This window comes from Mixophyes fleayi, chromosome 2 (assembly GCF_038048845.1).
Source record: "Mixophyes fleayi isolate aMixFle1 chromosome 2, aMixFle1.hap1, whole genome shotgun sequence".
NCBI lineage: Eukaryota > Metazoa > Chordata > Amphibia > Anura > Limnodynastidae > Mixophyes > Mixophyes fleayi.
Window position 1 is genome coordinate 216118275 of NC_134403.1, and position 22411 is coordinate 216140685.

General features: G+C 38.7%; 1 protein-coding gene across 3 annotated transcripts in view; it reads right to left on the reverse strand.

Moving 5' to 3' along the window:
* The window catches only part of MAP7D1 (MAP7 domain containing 1), a 72131-nt gene extending 50252 nt beyond the window's left edge, over window positions 1-21879 (reverse strand). The window contains exon 1 of one of the 3 annotated variants that reach the window (XM_075195454.1): window positions 21105-21879. In XM_075195454.1, coding sequence (XP_075051555.1) covers window positions 21105-21150 — 46 coding nt within the window. In that variant the 5' untranslated portion in view covers window positions 21151-21879. The remainder of the gene's footprint in view (window positions 1-21104) is intronic. The other 2 variants (XM_075195452.1, XM_075195455.1) reach the window with 2 other exon arrangements.
* Window positions 21880-22411: the final 532 nt, after the last annotated feature.

The window sequence follows — 22411 nt, forward strand, 5'->3', positions numbered from 1 at the left end:
CAATATAATAACTTATGACAAATATTCTACAATGGTATGACTGGCACCATTGACTGTTCTATCAATTCTATCATTAATGCACTTTTCACCTGCTTATCAGTGTATGAAAAGCACATTAAATGAGGATTGGTGAGAAGGAGACCTGAAAATATACTTACTATTGCCATTCCTGATGAGAAAAATGCAGATACTAGGCTAAAGTGTATCATGTGTCAATTTCATGCGAGCGTTCTAACATTTTCATTATTACCCAACTAATCATATTGAGATAGTAAGATTTTCAAGCAGCTATTGTCAGCTACACAATCTCAATGCTATGACACATAAGTGGTCATAACAGAATAGCAGGATCTCATTCAATTTTACCAAGACCTGTTAGAGCCAATAGATTTCATCTGTGGTTGTCGTCTTACCACACTTACAAATTGCCTGTCATCACTGCAGATACTGCTGTGTGCATGGCCATCATAAGGTATTTTCTTTTTATCTTTCTTGAATTGAAAGCTACCAAAAGTGCAAATCTTCCAGTGAACAATAGCAATGTTTAGCCAAATATTTATTGGAAAAAATGATTATAAGCAATGTGTATATTTCAATAAGGTATTTTTACACATAAGTTCATTTTGCATTAGGTACTTGCTAAACCACCAAGAGTCTGCAGTAGCTTACTTTCATTATGAACTACATTTAGCAATTAATGGGTTTAATATCAAGTTGGCAGATTTAGTTTTGCTATAACCACATTGTTGGAAAGAATTTATAGCATGAATTGGAAGTAACACAATATATTTAGGGGGTCTTAATCTACCTTGTAACCCACCTCCATTTCTCTTCTGTTATCCTCACCTAAATGTGAACTTGCAATCTCTATCTCAGTGAATCACAATCCGTCATTTCCTGCCTCTCCCCAAAATACCAAACGAATGCTCAGCTTTCTAAAGATCCCTCTGCAAGGTATAGTATATGGGAATGGAGACTGATTACATTTTAAAAAAAAACACAAAAAAACCCACACACCTTTAAGCTTAGTCACACAGGTCAGGTATGACACATCTGAACCTGCATTAAATGGAATATTGAGTAAACTTAGCTAGAAATGCAAAATACATCAGTATGGAATATCAGGGAAAGTGGCAGACAATAGGGGTCTCTTCTATATTACACATATAAGTGTTTTGTAATAATGTGAGAAATGATAATCGAATACCTCAGAATGCCTATTTCTATTGGTGGTAGAATAAAGGAGCTGGTACTGCTTATGGTGAACCTTCATGAAAATAAGACAGGTCCATTTAAACGTACAAATAAAAATATGAAGAAAAGCATGTTCTCTCAACATCTTGAATTATTAATGTCCATTCTGGAAGCAATAAAGGACAAGTAATTCTTACTTATAAACTGTATAATGAGACATTAGCAGACATTGGGGAAATTACAGAAAAAAACAAGCACAATGGTGAAAAGGAAAATTTGCAAACCTGAAAAATAAACAGTCCACCCATTTAAAATGCACATTTTGAAAAATACCTAAAATGCTGCAAGTCAAGTTATCTGGCATGTCTTTTTGCCACTAATTTTCTTAAAAGATTCAATGCAAAAATGTATATTTAAAAATTGATCAAAAAGTACAGTAATTGCTGTGTGGGCAGTTTAATTGATGCAACGTATAAAAATCTTTTACATGACCTGTGCTGCATTTTATGTCTTGTTTGGACAATATTTTTCATTTGTGACATCGAGCATCATCCATCTATCCATCAGTGGTGGTGATTTTTTTTTCATTTTTTTTTTTTTTTTAAAAGGAGATGTGAGGTTTGCGACTTTTCCAAATAACCAATAAGCACTGTGACTTAAATACTATATGAGGCGTTTGGTGTGAAAAATTTGAATTGTTATAAAATAACCCTTAAGTACATATAAAGTGCAATCTTCCTAAAAGCACATAAGCGGTCTCTTGAGACCGGCTATCTGCTCCAACATCCAGAATTTCTCATGGCTGAGCTCATACTCTCCTTTTTCCTCATTGTCTAAAGCAGCAAATATTCCCAAAGCTCTTACTCCTGCACACAGTTATATACTCTCTGAATGCACCAATTACACTAGACTGGGCATTGTGCTGGTCTTTCTTACTTATAAGAGTGAGCTTAGGGGAAACATCTCAATCATGTAAATGTCTAGCCTTTTCTCTAGATTTTAGAAGCAGATAAAAAGATAAGAGCATAACACCAATAGTTATAATAATGTAATAATTTATAAATTAATAATGGAGTTTTTTCTGAAACACTTGTAACTTTGGGGCATACTGTATAATTTCGGTCTAGTTCAGTCACCATTTAAACTAATTTATTCTTCATAAAATCAGATCAAACTAGAGCCTGTATGAGATAGTAGACACATCAAAACAGTCTGCACACTTACAATAACTCACAAACATTTGTCGAATTACATTCTTTCCTTTACAGCTGTTGAACAATATATTAATGCAGTTCCTGCACTGCAATGGCAGCAATAAGGCCTTAAAATATTATAGTGAAAACAAATCGAAGGTGGGGTAGGGTGAATAACTAAGGTATACGTTAAAAAAATTAATAATAATAATAAAGAATAAGTAAGGGGCATTATACAAGGTTTTAAAGTATTATCATCTTATTAATTTACTGCTGACACCCGCAGCTTCAAGGAAAGATGACCAGTCTAACGAGAGAAAAAAACAACAATCTTTAGTAGTAGCCAATAAACTGCTGTACTAACACAAGGTTCATATTTCCGACTAAATATTTGCTGGTTTTGCATGAGAGATTAAAAAAATAGAATCAAAAAGCTGGCATATGTTGCTCACTAAAGTATATGTAAGATTCATTATTTGAAAGGTATACAGTGTTTTAGACAGCTGTGGTGAAGCAAGCATTCTGAATTTCATTACAACTCTGAATCTATGACCCAGAGCACTTTCCTTCCAAGTTTCATCATTTAACCTGGCCAAACAAGCTGCCGATATTGGTGTATGGTCGGATAGCTCAGCTTGTATGGCCCCAGATCAGATCCCTATTGTTAGAAAAAGTGGTCAGAAGATAAGCATTATCTGTTTGGATGTGTCATCTTCACACTAACTGGACGCAGTGTAAGCTGGAAGTGATCCGATTGTTCAGCTAAAGTTCTGAACAATGGATCTCACTTTGAAAACAGTAAATTTATGGAAATCTGGTTTGTAATGGTCTTACTGATCTGTTCCCTTAATCTTCATTGCTGGTAAACCTTCTCTAAAACTGCCTATGCTCACAGGGATACGAATAGCCAAGGCTCTTTCAGAACAGATTCGCCATAAACACTTTGGGTATGTGGGCCCAATATTGCTCCCAAATAACATCTGAAGGGGACTGATCGGGGCAGCATGGTGGCTAAGTGGTTAGCACTTCTGCCTCACAGCGATGGGGTCATGAGTTCAATTCCCGACTATGGCCTTATCTGTGTGGAGTTTGTATGTTCTCCCCCCGTGTTTGCATGGGTTTCCTCCGGGTGCTCCGGTTTCCTCCCACACTCCAAAAACATACTAGTAGGTTAATTGGCTGCTTTCAAAATTGACCCTAGTCTGTCTGTCTGTCTGTGTGTGTGTGTTAGGGAATTTAGATTGTAAGCTCCAGTGGGGCAGTGATTGATGTGAGCGAGTTCTCTGTACAGCGCTGCGGAATCAGTGGCGCTATATAAATAAATGGTGATGACGATGATGGCTGATCAGATGCCAACCAGGACTGATGGAGTACGCAGTGAGGTAATGACTGCAATCTAGTAGTGTGTGCAGTTACCGTTCCTTTGCATTAAGTCCCATAGAAGCAGGCCAATGGCAAATTGGACACATGATTTGTTCATTACTCAATCTAAGGAGCAATTTCAAATAGGTCTAAAGATCGCGGTTATGCTCCAGAGTGGTCGGCGAGGTACTACACAGTACCTCAACAACACTGATTTACTTTCGCCTCCATAGGGTTGCGAAGGGAAATTGGCATTGTTGCGGTACTGTATTCACTTATGTAATGCACAGCCACCGCACAACCGTGATCTCGGGACCTAATTGAATATGCCCCTAAGCATGCAAATATTTCTATTTATGGGCACCTGAACCACTTCGTGAACAAGTCAATTTTTATACTGGTGGTGTTGTTGGGGGGGGAGGGGGGGGTTCCTTTTTATTTCTTTTATCAATATGAATTTTATATTGTTTTTCAAGAGTGTGATTTGGATTTCATCTGGAAGCATATTTCAATGCATATCTTAATTTGAGTGTGTTATATAGAGAAACATTGTCAGAATCAGGGAATATATTATGTAGAAGATTCTGTTTTTGTAGCTTTTACACAGTTGGTGAAAGTCCATTAGTTTACATAATCAGTTAGATCTTCTAATTATTGCAATACCAAATGTGTGTTGCTTATTTTAAATGTGAAAAAGTAATAGGGCAGAAAAAATATAATTTAATTTACTTCACTTTTTTCTTTTCTAATTATTACTTTTAACTTTGGAAGATCCTGGTTTGTTTGATAGGTATCCCTTTTCACAAACACTAAAATATTCAGTTAACATAGTGCTAGCTGGCATGCACTGCCCTGGGACTACTCTCTACTGGAGATAACATAGTGCTAGCTGGCATGCACTGCCCTGGGACTACTCTCTACTGGAGATAACATAGTGCTAGCTGGCATGCACTGCCCTGGGACTACTCTCTACTGGAGATAACATAGTGCTAGCTGGCATGCACTGCCCTGGGACTACTCTCTACTGGAGATAACATAGTGCTAGCTGGCATGCACTGCCCTGGGACTACTCTCTACTGGAGATAACATAGTGCTAGCTGGCATGCACTGCCCTGGGACTACTCTCTACTGGAGATAACATAGTGCTAGCTGGCATGCACTGCCCTGGGACTACTCTCTACTGGAGATAACATAGTGCTAGCTGGCATGCACTGCCCTGGGACTACTCTCTACTGGAGATAACATAGTGCTAGCTGGCATGCACTGCCCTGGGACTACTCTCTACTGGAGATAACATAGTGCTAGCTGGCATGCACTGCCCTGGGACTACTCTCTACTGGAGATAACATAGTGCTAGCTGGCATGCACTGCCCTGGGACTACTCTCTACTGGAGATAACATAGTGCTAGCTGGCATGCACTGCCCTGGGACTACTCTCTACTGGAGATAACATAGTGCTAGCTGGCATGCACTGCCCTGGGACTACTCTCTACTGGAGATAACATAGTGCTAGCTGGAATGCACTGCCCTGGGACTACTCTCTACTGGAGATAACATAGTGCTAGCTGGCATGCACTGCCCTGGGACTACTCTCTACTGGAGAAAACATAGTGAGCAATCATTTTGGTTCTTGGCACCCCAATCACAATGCAGTGTTTAAATTAAACGTTAAACGAGACCCTAAATACATATTTAAATGTATTATATGAATTTCTACCAAGCTTCAAATGACTACTTGATGTACAGGATGCAAAGGAACCATCAGACTGTAATGGCAGTGCTGTAGCAAATTTTCAGAAAGGTTGTGTAGGTGCTTCTGGCAATCAAAATGATTCAATAGTGTCTGATAATTGCTTATCGACCTTAAAATAATAACATCATTGTCTGTACCAGCACTGATGGCAGGGGGATTACAGGAGAGGCAGGATCTCAGGCATTGAGGCGGAAAAGTAGATACATTGCGGGGAAATTAACCAGGCAGCAGAGTAAACTGAAAGGAGACTGGGACATTACAGGACAAAGCAAAGCTTCCGGAAAGAACAAAACAAGAGCTGATAGACTTCCAAAAACATCCACTCTCATCTTTCCACACCGAGTCTTAGCTGAGTCTGCACTGGGACAAATTATTGAATAGTAACTTTATAATACCAGAATGATGCTTAACACATAAGGATATATCATAATAATATAAATCTAATAGAATAATAATCCCAGCAGCAGGAAATATATGGAGACATTGAACCTTTTCTTGAATACCTAGATTAGATACTCATAGATGGATATTACCCATCTGCCTCCTGTTTGACAAGCACTTGCACCATCTAAAATTTGACCACCAAGATTTGAGCACTTTTCAATTCTAAGAGTGCAAATGTTTGGACACCTGTCATGATTATGGCATCGTCAGAAGTTAATAAAATCTAAATGAATACTCCCACAGAGAGGAGTACCAATGAAGTCAATAGGTGTAAGGAAAGAGGGGATTAATTTAGCTATACCGGAATCTGCCTATGTCTACTGGCCAGGAGGTGTCCACAGGAGATCCCACAGTCTACCAGCTACAGATGAGATAAGCTTTATGACACCCTCTAGATGCTGGACCAAATAGTATGGGTATATCGTAGACCTTAACTAGTGCTCTGTTGTATACATTTCCTATATAAATCCTTTCACAATAAATATTTGAGATGACTGTTTTATACATTCATGTTCAGCGCAACGAACTACCTCATAGAAGTTGAATACATAAATATCAATCTGATAGAAAGATATGTTAATTCACTATGCTCTGTATCTGTGCATTAAATCATTTTCTGTTTGACTGTTTAACATATTTCTATGATGTTCTCAAGAAAATATATTTAATTTATAAGATTACCTGAACAGCAATGTTTGTTGAGTGAAGGTCAGAAACAGAGCTATAAAACAGATCAGCTAACCAGCATGTTTCTATTAGTGACCTCACAGGGCAGGGAGGCCGTGGGTACATGCAAGTGTTTGAACGGAAATATTGTATTTTACAAAAATGGCCAATACCAGGAGATCAAATCAGCCATTGAGGTGCTGCCTTGTTTAATTTAAGGCCTAACAAGCAAATTAAGTTTTAGGATGTTGAAAAAAAAAAAGAAAGTGGATTAATGAATCAAGTGGGTGCCAAGACTTGTGCATATTCCACATTCTACCAGCCAGGTAACACCATCACAATGTACCGCAATATACACATCTTGTCGCGACCAGTGTCTGGCACAACACAGAAAAATCTTGGACAAAATCTGCTCTGCGAAAAAGTTCAAACTAGGGAGGATCAACACTGCAATGGCTTAAATAAAGAAAATAGATGTCCTTAAGCGATAAGAGTTCTAATGTGTATCTCATAGAAGATCTGTGGCAAAACATCAATTAGGTATGGGGAAATATTGCTCTGTTTCAGTGTCAATAGAGACTAGGGTTAATCGAGTGATAAACAACCTTTTGGTCTGATATTGCATTAGTGTGTATACTTAACCAATGAACAATAGTTGTGCCAAAGTAGCAATTGTCGTTTCATTTGATTGCTCACTATAAATCTTGTGTAAGTGTGTATGCACTCACGATCAGGATCTCCCTAGAGTTTACAAAGTCATGATCTTTTCAGCAGACAGTCATGACAGAACATAGATGAGGGTGAATCTTTTAAAACATGTATAGTGTTAACGCATGAAACAGCATTCTGATCGTGACTTTTTTTTTCTTTTTCCCCCACAGTCGTTGGTACAATCGTTGTAGATAACACATTAGTCGGAAAATTCTGTAATTTGTACCCAGCCTTATCCAAAAGGAACAGCTGTCAGAGGTGGCACTATTAAACATTGACAAAGTGAATGATACATATTAAATTAATAATTTTTTTATTTGTATTACATTATTGTTAATAATTCTTTCATTTGTGAAGGGCTGAAGATGAATGTGTGGCTCATAGATAAACAATTAATTACTAAAACATAAAAATTCCAGGCTGTGAGATCCCCAAGTGTGAAAAAAGGAAGTGTGTGTGTGTGTGTGTGTGTGTGTGTGTGTGTGTGTGTTGGGGGGTACTTTTGTGTTGCACGCTATGGAAAGAGTACTTCACTGGTGATTTACAAGGAATATTTATTGCCCAAGGATTCTGACTTCACTTGGATTAGCAGATATTTGAGAACGGTTTGCTCTAATTATTTTACAACATTTATCCCTCAAAAAGTAAGTTTGGGTGGCTCTTGTAAAATGAAATCCATAGGGTGGCTTGGATTTCAGCTCACAAAAACAAGAAATCTTAAATTGTCATCTCATACTAATTTTATAGCATACTAGTGTTAAATTCAAGAGTTTAGCAATTTTAGAACACAAAATGTGATTACACACACAATAAAGGATTCACCACAGAATCTGTAGCCAGTGGTTACATTCTAAACAAAATGAGCTGAGATTTAGGAAGGGGGGTGGTGAGTTCCTGCTTCCTGCTATCTGATGTCACTGTGTATTCAGGGATAGTTTACAAAGCCAAAGTCCCATTCTCACCCAATCACTACTTCTTTAAGTTATTGCTTTTTGATAAGAACAAAACCTCCTTCAGTCACAGGACCCGAAGAAATGCAATTTGCATCAAAATGAGCAAGTCAATTATTTGCTTTTATCATGATTACATTCATTTAGATAGCTAATTACACAGTGTAATGTTTTACAATGTGGTATAATTTTGGGTTAACTATACAGAAGTATATAGTCAGATTCCTAAGCAGGGCAATGGAACTATCTTTCCTGCACTTTAATAAAAAAGCGCATGAACATATGTCTTATATTGAAAACTTCCATATAGGACTAAAATCAGGTATATGTAAAAGTTTCCCAAAATGAAGAATTTAAAATTTGGCTGTGTTCGGTGTGGGAATCTTTGAATTCCTGTGCCTCAGAACAGGAGTTAATAGATTAAATGAAAATTATATTCTTAAATAAGAAATTCTACAATTTCACACCCAAACAAGTTTAACTACAGGGGTCCCTATTATTTGCTCAATACAACCCTGGTATGCTCTGTGTAATCTCTCCTGAGCCCTGAAAATATTCAAAGAGTGCACAGCATTTTTAAAAATGATCAAAAACTGCAATGACTTTCAATAAATGCCCTCTGAATCGCAACTTGTGCTTTTCCTACAACAGCTATGAGGGGGGGAGAGGGTTCTCTATTTTTTTCTCCAACAACTCTGGCCAGTCAGTTTTTTGAATACCAATTGTTTCTTACCTTTAGTAAATCTCATGCAGTGGGTATCGCTAATAAGCTCCGCTCTATTCAGGAATTAAAATATCTTGCGCACTCAGTATTAAAAAATAACTGCGCTCTACTGAAGACTTATCTAAATGCCCCTTAATGTGTTGGCTGTGACAGGTTAGAGCTGTTGTACGACAAGCACAAGTTGCTATTTGGGGAACATTTATGATTGTACAAGCCACAGCCAGCTGAACTCGTACAGTTAATTCCTCTTGCTTTCAAAATTCTTCAAGGTTTGAGGCCTAAAGAGTACTCTGTAGAAATTGCTATTCCAATGTACCGGAAAATACCTTCTTTACCGCTGGGCAAATACTGCTGCTATATAGTCCCCTATATTGGGCTGCATACGACATCCTGACCACATGCACAGCTATGAAATACACGGCAGTTGCATATTGCAGTTACTTCAATGTTGCACATTTCATAGCTCTTCATGTGGACAACGAATGCGACCCAGGGATCAATAGATTCCTATGTACTCCAGCATAGGAGGTACATGGGAGATTCAAAATTGGATCCCTAACTAAATTAGGCCTTGTGTGTGCACATTTATGTGTCTATGGTAGGGGATTACATTGTAAGCACTACTGAGGAGGGGACTGATAAATTATTAAACATTCTCTGTGAAGTTATGTGTAATATGTTAATGGCAGCCTTATGTAAATAAAGGTTAATCACAATCATTTCTTGAAGGGGCTTCAATACAGATTAGAGGCCTGCATTTATTTTCTTACTTGTAAGAGTTAAGACACCAAGGGGCATATTCAATTAGGTTTCAGGTCCGCGGTAACGCGCTTTACTGTGGAACCTGCGCAGTATTGCTGGTAATACGGTACCGCAATAACGGGGATTTTCCTACGCAACCCTATGGGGTGCGCACGAAAATCCACGTTATAGCGATAACATGGATTGACATCGCGGCCCGTACCGGCGCATTCCTGCAAACTGGAAACCTAATTGAATATGCCCCCAAGAGAGAATACTGTTAAAGTCATCATCTTGTGTATGCAACAAGATTTTGCTGAATGATAAAAAGTTTTTGTCTTTTTAGTTAAAATCCAAAACGCCAAACTGAGCTCTTACCTCCAAAAAAATGGCTTCTTGCCAAATCTGCTCCACGGGAGGTTTCTGTCCTTCCTGAGCTCGCCTTAAGTTAGCCACTAAATTCCAGAGTTCCTGATGCAAGCAATGCTGAGCCCTCAAAACTCCATGTCAAATAGCCTAATTGCTTAAAATGCATTAGAAATTTACAAATATACCTGTACATATTTCAATCTGCCATAAATTAAAGGTCATGATACTTAGATATAAGTATTATAAACATCAGAAATTGCAGGGAAATAAATAGTAGGTAAAGAAGTGCAAAATAATAAAGTTAAATTGCTATGCCATCTCTGTAGTATTATTTAATGAGAGGTCATCTGCTTTGGCAAAGTAACTAAATCACTGAGAAAACTTCCCTTTTTCACATACTTACTTGGCACACAAAACAAACTTAAAAATATTATATTTCAACTTGAGGGGAAATAAGACTGCACTCACCAAGGCTAGACTCTCAGACATTATTTATCTCTTCCCTTACAAGGGCTTTCCAGGCTCAATGAAGGCTGGTAAGTGATCTACATCAAGTAGACAGTGCCAGCAGATCGTGTCTACAGCACATTGCATGTACTGGCACAGTACTGCTAGCCTTCCCATAATAAAACATTCAGCAGCAGCAGAGCATTCATCCCTAGCAAAGCTCTAGAGAGGAGGGGGATAAGGGAACAACAGCAGATAATGCACAGCACACCTCCACTGCAATATAATGCTCTAACTGAAGGCATAACACTGTTGGAATTGGAACAATGAGGGCCAGTACCATTATTATATGAGCCGTTCTTCACGTAAGCATGAAGAAATAAAGGCAAAAAAATTAAAAATACAAATAACACAGCGACACATATTCAATAAATTCGGCAGTATACACGCACTCCGTTTCCTTTGGAACACAGCCTGAGTATTACACTCATGTAAGCAGGAGGGATACTTCCCTTGGATTGGGAACCCCATGCACATCAAACTGTACATAAAACAGAACTAAACTACTGTTTATCACTTCCTCTCACTCTGGAATAGCCATAAGCCTCTTAGGAATTATCAGATTTATCAATGGAAAAATAGCAAAATAAGAATCTGGCACATTTATTTACTTACGTTTTGTTAACAAAAATGATGCACCATGTTACATATGAGGAGTATTAAAAAGGAATAAAATGATGATAAAAACAGAATGCAATAATAACACAAACAAAACCATGAAAATGCTGAATCAAGGGATGTAACATGAAGAGCAATACATTTTCAACAATCATTGTTGCTCCATAATAATCTTTACAATGTACTATTCTAAGAATAGTAAAAAAAAAAAGCCATGACAACGGAAATCATTTTGTAACATTATCTTTAAGAATGAATCCTAAACAAGTAAAGTCTAGTAAAGCTTGGTCAGACGATGAGTGCAGTCATTGTCAGCTTTAAGTGCTCATACATACTTTTGGCAAAGATGCAGCATGTAAGGGAACCAGAAGTTTCACTGTAACCACACTAGACTCTAAAGCCCATGCCTCTCGTTAAAGCAGATCAAGTCACATGGACCAAAGTACTGAGCAATAACATGAAATGTCTGACCAAAGGAGGCTTAGCTGGTTAGTCTCATCAATAGCAACACCCCAAGGTATAATATATTAAAATTTCATGGAAAAAGTGATGCCTAGGAACAGAGATATTAACAATGGGTTGATCCTATTGATGAGCATAGCCAGCTTAACCCTCTTTATCTTAAAAACAACAACAAGGGAACACTGGTCTTCAGAAAATAAATGTATTACCGATATATATATATATATATATATATATATATATATGAGACACACACACACACATACACACCGATCAGCGACAACATTAGAACCACCTGCCTAATATTGTGTAGGTCTCCCTCATGCTGCCAAGACAGTTCTGACCTATTGAGGCATGGACTCCTGTGATATCTGGCACCAAGGTATTACAAGCAGATCCATTAAGTCCTGTAAGTTGTGAGGTGGGGCTTCCATGGCTTGGACTTGTTTTTCCAGCACATCCCACAGATGCTCCACTAGCTTGAGATCTGGGGAACTTGGAGGCCAAGTCAACACCTTGAACTCTTTGTCATGTTCCTCAAATCATTCCTGAACAATTGTTGCAGTGTGGCAGGGTGCATTATACTACTGAAAGAGGCCACTGCCATCAGGAAATAAAGTTGCCATGAAGGGGTGTAATCGGTCTGCAACAATGTTTAGGTAGGTGGTACATGTCAAAGTAGCATCCACATGAATGCCAGGACTTAAGGTTTCCCAGCAAAACATTGCCATAGTGCATCCTGGTACCATGACTTTCCCATGGTCAAGTTCTGGCGCAGCAAACTGCAATGCACTGTGTGTTCGGACACCTTTCCAACCTAGCCAACACCAACTTTATCAGCAAACTGTGCTACAGTAGCTCTTCTGTGGTAATGGACCAGACGGACTAGCTTTTGGTCCCCACGCAAATCAATGAGCACTGGGTGCCCATGACCCCGTTGCCAGTTGACCTTCCTTGGACCACTATTGGTAGGTACTAGCCACTGCATAGCTATCACAATTTGGCCCTTGTCAAAGTCACTCAGATCATTACGCTTGCCCATTTTTCCTGCTTCCAATACATCAACTTACTGTTCACTTGCTGGCAAATATATCCCACACCTTGACAGTTGCCATTGTAACAAGATAAACAATATTATTCCCTTCACTTGTCAGTAGTTTTACTGTTGTGGATGATCAGTGTATATTTACGTTTAGGTTATGCTATTACAGTTAGGTCCTCACTACCCTGTCTGTGTTTCTGTTACATTTTGCCATGTTACTAGATGGATTCCCTTTTCACTCTTGGGGTTCAGGTCTTGACAAAATTAATTTAGAGAATGGAATATTGACTTTTTTGTACTGTGTTTTCACTATTAAAATACTATTGTTGCATCAAGTCTGCAGCGTGCACCCCCTTATTCAAGATCATCAAGAGACCTAACTCTCCCCCCTGCAAATATTGATTCTTTAGGATGGAGCCACACTGTATAATATTTGGTCAATCTTGTCATACATGTATGTATGTGCTATTGGATGATGACTGCATACAAAGCAAGATCAGCAGTTGTATAGTAAAACCTCTTGCTCATCAAAATCAGAGCTTCCTTAGTACTCATCATTTATGTATAGGGTGCCAAGATTCTGTAGCGACAAACATTCATTACACAAGTTACATACATGAATACAAAAAAGCATTAACAGAAGCATGAAGACAGTTAAGCATAAAATACAGATACGACCATGAATACTGTGCCTGCAAGTAAAAAACAACATGGCACTCCCATAACATACAGCAAAAGACATGACAAGGGACACACGAGGAGACGTTAGACAAAAGGTACAGAGGACCCTGCCCATAGGAGCTTACATTCTACAGCAGGGGTGGCCATACCGCGACTCTTTGGAAATGCAGCTCCGAGGCTGGCAGGGCAGAACAGCCTGCTGCCAGTGCAGCTCCGATGTTTCAGGCGCCAGCAAGGACAGTTTGTTCTCCAGCTAGCGTCAACTCCCGGTCTCCTCTGCACAATGCAGGGAGGTCACAGTGTGTAAGCACTTCAAATCCACGAAGGAGGAGCAGGAGGAGACAGTGCAGCGTGCTCTCCCTCCTTCCTTTTTGTGGGTCAAGTGGCTTTGTGAAAAGTAAGGGGCATATTGTTAAATTTAATAAAATGTGGTTGGGTTCATGGGCATGTGGGGAGATCTGATGGAGTAGGTGGGGTGGTCTGATGGCATCTGGTGAGGTCTGATGGCATATGTGGGGTGGTCTGATGGGCATCTGGTGAGGTTTGAATGCATATTAACGGTATGTGGAGTGTTCTTGTGGCATATAAGGGGCATCTGGTCAGGCTGAAGTATATGCAGCAAGGTTTTATGGCATATAAGGGGCATCTGGCTAGGTCTGATGGCATATAAGGGGCATGTGGTGTGATCTTGTGGCATATAAGGGGCATGTGGCAAGGTCTGATGCATTTGTGGGGTGGTCTGAAGGGCATCTGGTGAGGTCTGATGGTATATAAAGGGGATGTGAGGAGACCGATTGCCATGTATGGGGATGATTTCCATGTATGCGGCATGTGGGTAGATCTCATGGCATGTGGAGAGGCTGAAGTGCATGCAAGGTGCACATGGTGAGGTCTGGTGGGAATGTGAAGAGGTCTGAGGTGCATATTGCTATTTATGACTCTTTTTTTTATCCCCACTTCAACAGTTCCCTCCACAGCGATTGTGGATAGAGAAGCACTGTGATCTATTGTGGAGAGACTGCAAGCACCCTTTGAACTCTCCTCCGCTGGACACAGCAGCGAGGCAAGAGCCGAGTTGATTATTATTCTGAACATTTTGGCAATGATGAATATCTTCTTTTACACTTCAAGATATTCTAAATTATGTTATATTTTCAAAGTATGTGTGTGCGGAATGTATGTGCATGTATATACTGTGTATCTGTATATGCACACACTTATAAAAGGTAAAGTTGGCTCTTTGCCGCAGCTATGGATATTTTTGGGCTCTTGGGCTCCGGCTTGTTGGCCACCCCTGTTCTAGAGGATATCTTCTATGGACAAGAGCTGTGGTGTTATTACAGTCGTGTTATTACAGGTTTGGTCATACAAATAAATGTTCTCCAATAGAACTGTAACAGATTAGAAATACAATAAAAAGGTGCATATTATGCATTTATACTTCTAAAACTGTTTTAGGGCAAGGGGTTATGAGGGAATAATGCAGGGAGCCAGTCAGTCAGTCATATCTAGGAGTCAGCAGGGCCATTTATTAATCCAGGAAACGTGCATCTATTCACTTCAATTAGAAACTACACTGACAAGTTAGGTTTGCAAAGGTTTAGGTGCAAAGGTCCCCGATTCCTGGGCTTTGTACACCACTGTTTTAGGGTAGAACCCTTTCATGTCACAAATATAAACTGGCTTTGATTGTAAAAGTGAGCAGGAATAGTAGGCAAATATTGAAATGATGTACTTTTTGTTTCCAAAACAGTGCCTTGGAAGGCCATGCAGAAATTATCAGTAATAGAAGCAGAAAATGAATTACCCAAGTTTCCTTAATGATTAGAAACCGATCCAATCAGGATTCTCCTTACTCGTTGAACTATTTGTTATGAACGCGTGACATGAGTTACAAAAATTTCCTGCCTTGGATAATTGTTATTCAATGTTTAAATAGTGATTTTATTATTACATTTCCTAAACAATTTAAAAAGTGCATTGTAGTTTGGCATCTCTTAAACATAAGGTGCATAAATAAATGCTTTTCACTTGGCGTTTTAAAAGTAGTGTTTTCATTTCTTCGGTTTAGCTCAACTTTGGCAAACATGTTTTTATTACATATACTATACTAAAGAAAACAAGTTGGATTGTTTTTAAAAATCCAAAAATGTTTTCTCTTGAGTTAAGTGCCTCAATCGCCAAACTAACCCCAATACATTAATAGTTTTACCACAAAACAAGGTAGGTGACTCTTGTCAGCCAAGGTCCCTTTCTCTAACCCCTCACTAATTTCACATGAAAATCCCAATGACAACTGAATGTATATCACAAGGAATCACAATGCAAGTCACAAAAATACTTTTAACTAATGTGTGAAGACTGTCAGGGGGGTCCCTAAGGATACAAGATCAATGTTGTATAACTACACTAAACATTTAACACTGGGACCCCAAGTACCCAGTATGAATGTATTCAGAGTGCTACATGGAAAATTGTGCACTTATAGGTTCAAAGCCATCAATATATGAATGTATGCAAGTTAGATTGCTTTATACCATCATTAAAACTAAATACAGCAATATAGAATACCCTCATAAAAGCACGCAAAATATATAAAAACACATTTTATTATGGAATTATTTTATGTGGAATTTCAACTTATTGATCTTGCAAGGACGCACATAAACCTCAATGCTGGTCCTGCAGGACTTTCACTCCTCACTGCTGGGCAATTGAGATGGGAGATGTTTATACTAACTGGGATGCCAAAACACAAACATGAACTGCAAAGCATGGCAGATGAGACAAATGGAGGTAGAGCAGCAGACATAAGGTAAAATCATTCGGGATGTTCAGAAAACAGGTGGTCTGGGGGTGGCTTCCAGAGTGCCCAATTTCAAACTTTACAGTCCATGACCAAAACTTCTGGGACCCATCAACAAATACAGACTGAGTACAACACACTTATTTAACTAATCTTCATGGATACAAATGTCACATTAAATACTGGTGGGAGTGGGTGTGCTAAATTTGCAAAATTACTGCATGCAGTTTGATAATATCATGCTAATATCATACATGATGACAGTGTTCCCTCTGTCATCTGTAGGAACACTGCTACATAAAGTACTGAGGGAATGAATGTAGGATGCTGCATGAGGGAAGATAAGGGGCAATTTTAAGAGTGCTTGAATTTATACATGATGCTCCAAATTATGGAAATGCCTATTTCCCAAGTGCTATTGATAAAAGGTACAGTATCTATCAGTGCATCCAAATATGCTATGTGTTACCATGGTTTGTTTCTGTTATGACATTACAGAAACAATGCATTCTTGGCTACTGCCAAGATCATGGAACTCACAAGGAAGAGCAAAAACAAAACAAGGGGAAAATCCAAAAGAAAAGGACAACTGCCTAATTATAATATTGCTTTTTCTTAAGTATTGTAGACCACTTAGGCTGAAATGGGAAAGACATTTTAATTCTAAAGACACAAGGTGATGCTATGACATAGGGGCCATGTCAGTGTGACAAAAGCTGCCATGCCCCTATTAGTTCAGTATAACTTTTAGTTATCAGTTTCTCCTCATCGGAGCCCTAGACAGCGAGCGGTCTTCATGCACTGGAGGAGTTTATGGCCTTCTGAAAATATGGCTAAACTATATTAAGGAAGACCTATGTAACGCTCTACATAATTTCTACATGCTTCCTTCATGCTTTAAAATATTGTTTCACTTCTAGAATCTGATTAATGTTTTTGATCGGGTTCAATCAGCACACAACTAATACTGCTAATGGGCTGATCCGTAGATACAAAAGACTGGTAACAAGTATTCTCAAGCATTAAAATAAGGCTAAATGTCACATTTGTTGAGACCCTCCATGTACAGTTTATTGTTATTTTTTTAAAAAAATACAAATATTTTATCAGCTGAAAGATGATTTGTTTCCCCAATTACCTGGATCACAAAAATAACAGAAGTATATTAAGCACAGTTTCTGTTAAGTTTTGTGCAATGTAACTCTACTACTTGTTAAATTTATGTTCAAGATACCTAGGCAAACTACAGACGAAGCTGGTCACACAAGCTGCGACACTGACAGCAACATCCAGCAATTGGTCTGAAATCACTGTGTGTGGCCTAAACATTGCTACAATTCCTGATACTCTGACAAACAACGATCAGATTATTATTTGGTAAAAGAGGTTGAAGATGAACGCTATCAGCCTGTGTGAAGTCATCTTCTAGCCAAACTAAACAGACTCCAGTAAGAGCGAAGGAAAGCCAGCTGCTCAGTCTAAGCCCTCAGTCAGATATTGTCCAATTGTACACCTACATGCGTGACCAAGTTGGATAATGATCCAGGTACTCAGGCCAAGTGGTAGGCTCTGTCTCTGTGTGGCCAGCATTGCTCAAAGAACACACAGTCCTTGTTTTGTGTCTGATAACACAAATTTCAAACCTGTAGTTTGTTTTAGGTCTGTGAATGTCTATTACGAGAAGTTCTGGGTCACTTAATAATTAATTAATTTGAAATCTTGATTTAAATATTTTGTGCATACGTCGTAAGCTGCAAACCTGCAAGATCCCTCTGGACAATCACTCTAATATTTGTCCTAGTGCAGTATGTGTATGAAATTGTCAAATGTTTCAGTTATGTTTAGCAATAGGCAAAACACTGTATTTAGTGTGCAATGCGTTATAATACTTAAAGGAATTTTGTGAAAAAAAAAACATTATGTGCCAGACATCCTTGTCAGTCCTAATGACTCCAGTGTTACATTCCAGAAATTTTCTTCAGAAGGTGGGCTCAATTTGTTCTCTAACTCCATACAAAAGAAATACTGCTCTTTGATAAGGGACTTTAGAAGGGCAACTATATATTTGTATGAATGCATTTATCTCATCAAGCAGAGTGGCTCATTTTCTTTTCCACCTGGATAAGACACTGCTCTGCTCTCAGCATCTTATAAAGCAACTCTTGAGAAACTAAGACAAGAGACTTATTATAATAGTCATCTCTTGAACACCAAGCAAAGAAAAGGAAAATGTGAAACGTGGGCACTCACTGAATTGGTTAAAATTAATTAGAAATCTTATTGATATGCATTAAAAACCTAAAACAAAAACAAATGTTGAGTTTTTAATTCTCCATTACATTAAATTTTATTAGCAAAATAATTAAAGCCAAGATTGAGTTGATAAACCTGTGGAATATTTTTGTACTGTTAATAATAGCAGTACAAAAAAAAGAGGAAATTAAACCAGCAACTTAAAAAAAAAACCACTTGATTATTTATTACTTAATGAATAGGAGTGGTTGGCTCCATGCTGTGGGCAGATATATAGCTGCCATGTATTCTTGCCAGGACTGCACATGTGCCATCTACATATGTCATACCGAATTGCTAGCAGAAACGACCAATCTAGCAAAGGCCAAACAAGAGTAAACAAATGGACAAATGCAAAGTTATAAAATATTGATGTTGATGGTCCTGATTAAAAGTAAATTTTTTACTCCATAACTACTGGAAGTTAGTGCTAAAAATTTTGTTTAAAAAAAAGTACAAATGTATTCAGATTATCTACCTGTATATTATAGATATCAGAAGAGAAAATACTGTAAACTTCAACAAAATGTATATTTTAAAGTGTCCTATTGAATCTGAATAACCAGCAAAGCTCTTTATTCTACCAACATAACAGTCTATGTAGCACACCCCATCACACAAATACCTTCTGAATATAGAAGGGAAACATTGATATGAAACTGAAAGAGAATATACATTTTTAGTTTCAGATATCAAAGTGAAAATCTCTGGAATGTAACACTGAAATCATCGGGAATGACAAGGATGTCTGTACATAAAGGAATATTGTGAAAAAAAGTTAAACATTGGGAAGCATCACCACCCGATGCATACCTACAAGGTTTTCCTCAGCCATGTATTTATATGATCAGACAGAGTTGTACATTTCTTACCATTGGATAAGACATAAAAACTATGCAGTAAAAGCTGCAAGTGGGTATGTATAAACCAATAACTTAAAGTTTTCTGAAGGTGGAAAGGGGTAATTCTGTAAGCACGTATCAACCTGCATCAAAGTATGTCATGTCCTACTGTGTTCACCATTGCATAGAGTTGTTGCCTCTACAACATTGTACTAGACAAAATAATACTGGTGTAAACACGAACAACTGAAGATAAGATTTGTGAGCAATTTAATCAGAGTTTTCCTTACAGGACCAGGCATCATTAGAACATTTTATCTATGAGGATGATGTGAAACAGTAATCTGTACAATTTAGCATCAGAGAATTGATAAAGCATATTATGACCACCAACATTGCAATGTAACTATTTGGTATTACCATCAACTGGCTACTGCATGAACAAGTATGCAAATGGCCAAAATTCACAGAGGCATAGGGGAATACAGATGGATCATAATGTTTGCCTTCACTTTGACTTGAAAGATGACCCCCAAGTGAGGCTTATGGGATTAGACACTGCTCTGCCATACTTGTTCAAACCAAATCTGATTTTGGTTCTGTGTATTGCTGTGGAACCTACATATATGGGAAAGTCAATTTGATCCATCCAAAACTGAAGAATATGTGAGCAGCTTAAAAACAGAAACATAAAAACAACTCTCCTATACCCAAAAGGCTAGGATGTATGTGGGGGTTGAGCTGCAGAACTTTTCAAAAACTGCCTTTATTCTAGCCTGTTTAAACCTTTCCTTTCCCTCGGATGGGGGTGGGGGGTATTAAGAAAGAAACAGATTATATAAAAGAAATAGTGACATCTTGCTGATAACATGTATCCAGTCCTGTCAAGCATACAATTATAACTACAAAAGGCCTCAGCATGATTGCTAACTTATAGAAAGTATTTCCATCTGTGATCATGGCCTTTTTTTTATTATTTTATGTATTCTTGCAAGATCTAGTCCTAAAATTCTTCAAAGAAGAAAGTACAGACAAGCCAGATTTTAGAGTTAAAAATAATGTTTATTGCTGTTGTTACACTCAGCTGAAGGGTTAGACACCACAAAGTATATCTTCCTTCACAGAAACAGCCTGTTGGCTGAGGAGAGGAAAGAGGGGCTGTGCCCGCCCCCTCCTCCTGAATCAGGCTATTGTGTAGTTCTCCTTCATGACGACTATCTGGAGCATTGTGTGGTTAAATGCAGAAAAAAAAACATGTATTTTAGTGTCTAGTTCTGGAATCTGCAGCGTCATTAAGTGCACAGTCCTATAAGCAGCAGCCAGGCAGCCCAGAGCTGCACACTCTATTCTCTACAAGTGACCTCACCCAGACTGCGTGCGTGGGGAGTGGACTGGCATATGCCACAGCACAATTCCACCAAGATGCACAAGTGATGGGCACATGAATGATCACTCGCAAGCATTTCCCCCAAACCCTGCCACTCACACCACTAAACAGAGTACCAACCATCCTGTAATCCAAACGTCATCTCAAAATAAATAAAACCATCAGTATGCCCAGAATACCATCAGCCACCAACTAACTGTTATATCAGCATTTGTGCAGTGTGAGAGCAAAGCACTGATTTCTTACCAGGCGCCTGCCAGGAATAAATATATATATCAGCCCATGCGCTGCTGTACAAGGGACTAATTATACTTCACATGCTAGAAATACATTTTAGAATAACACAGAAAGCTACTGTACCTTGTGTGTTGTCCCCTGGCGTGGTCTCATCAGTCTGCTTGTCCATGTCCTCAATAGATATAAGAACTGGGGATTGTGATTCTCGTGTTGTGCAAGTTCCGGTATTTTTGGAGTTCTTTAAATATCAGGGTTTAGTTTTGCTTCTCTGGTGCAATCTCATTCCTAAGGGCAACAGGATCCGTTTAACAGTTGGGGGAAAAAGCCTTCATCACCAGGGAGGGAAAAGAATATTGTCCAGCCCCCTCCCTGCTCAAACAGAAAGCCAGGGTTTGGTGAGATTTATTTGTTTTGAATGGAGCTCACAGGCTGTCTGCTGGGTCACACAGAGACGATGGAGGGTCCTTGGTAACCTTTGGGTTTACTCCCCCCCCGGTGGATCAGAAAACTGGTACTAAGGAAAACTTGAGATGGAAAAACTAAAGATTCGCTAAGGAGAGATCTGAGTGGAGCAGCTGATGTTAATGCTATTGTAACAGACACTGTGCAACCTCTAACATAGGAGCGTACCAAGTGCGACAACAGGGGGATCCTCACTTCCTCTTCCTACTGAACACTGCTTTTAACACGAATAATACCAACCAATTAAATAGTTTGCCGCTAGGGTTTGCAACGTCTGTCCGTGTCTCTCTTATTGTCCCTTATTTTTCATTTCTATAAAATGACATAGTGCTGGGTTATAAATACCCCTTCTGTATAGTTTGGTTGCGCCCTTCAGCGTGTTGAGACTATCTAAGGAAAGTTGCATTCTTTCAGGATTGGGAAGCACAGATGGTGACTCATTCAGCCTGGCCCCAGACACCCAGCCCAATGCAGAGGATGCAGGCGATGGGATCGTGCTGAATAACTCTGCATCCGTCGGGGCCGATACATGCTGCAGGCTGATAGAGTGGGAAGGGGGTGACATCATGCGTCATGTTACGTCATTAAAGGCAGACGATGTTGATTGAGAAATCATTTAATTGAGATTTCTTGGGCCATTCTACTTTTGAATGTCACTGATTTCCTATTCTAAGTTGTCAGGAATTTTATGTGGCTAGTAATTGAGCTAGCATTGAGTGTTAATTAGATGTCTTGTCAGCTTCTATCTCAAAGTCTTTAGAGAGCAACACTATATTTAAAATTTAACTGTTAAATACTTTATTTTTTTAATAATGGGAAAGGTGGGTACTGCTGGAATGGAATACTGTTTAATTATTACTTCTGCAATACACAACATGCTCACCCTTACGAAAGAGTACCACAGTAAGGCTTCTGTCTAGATAGTGCAATATTGAAGTTTAAGCCCTGCCAACACTGTCTGGCAGTGG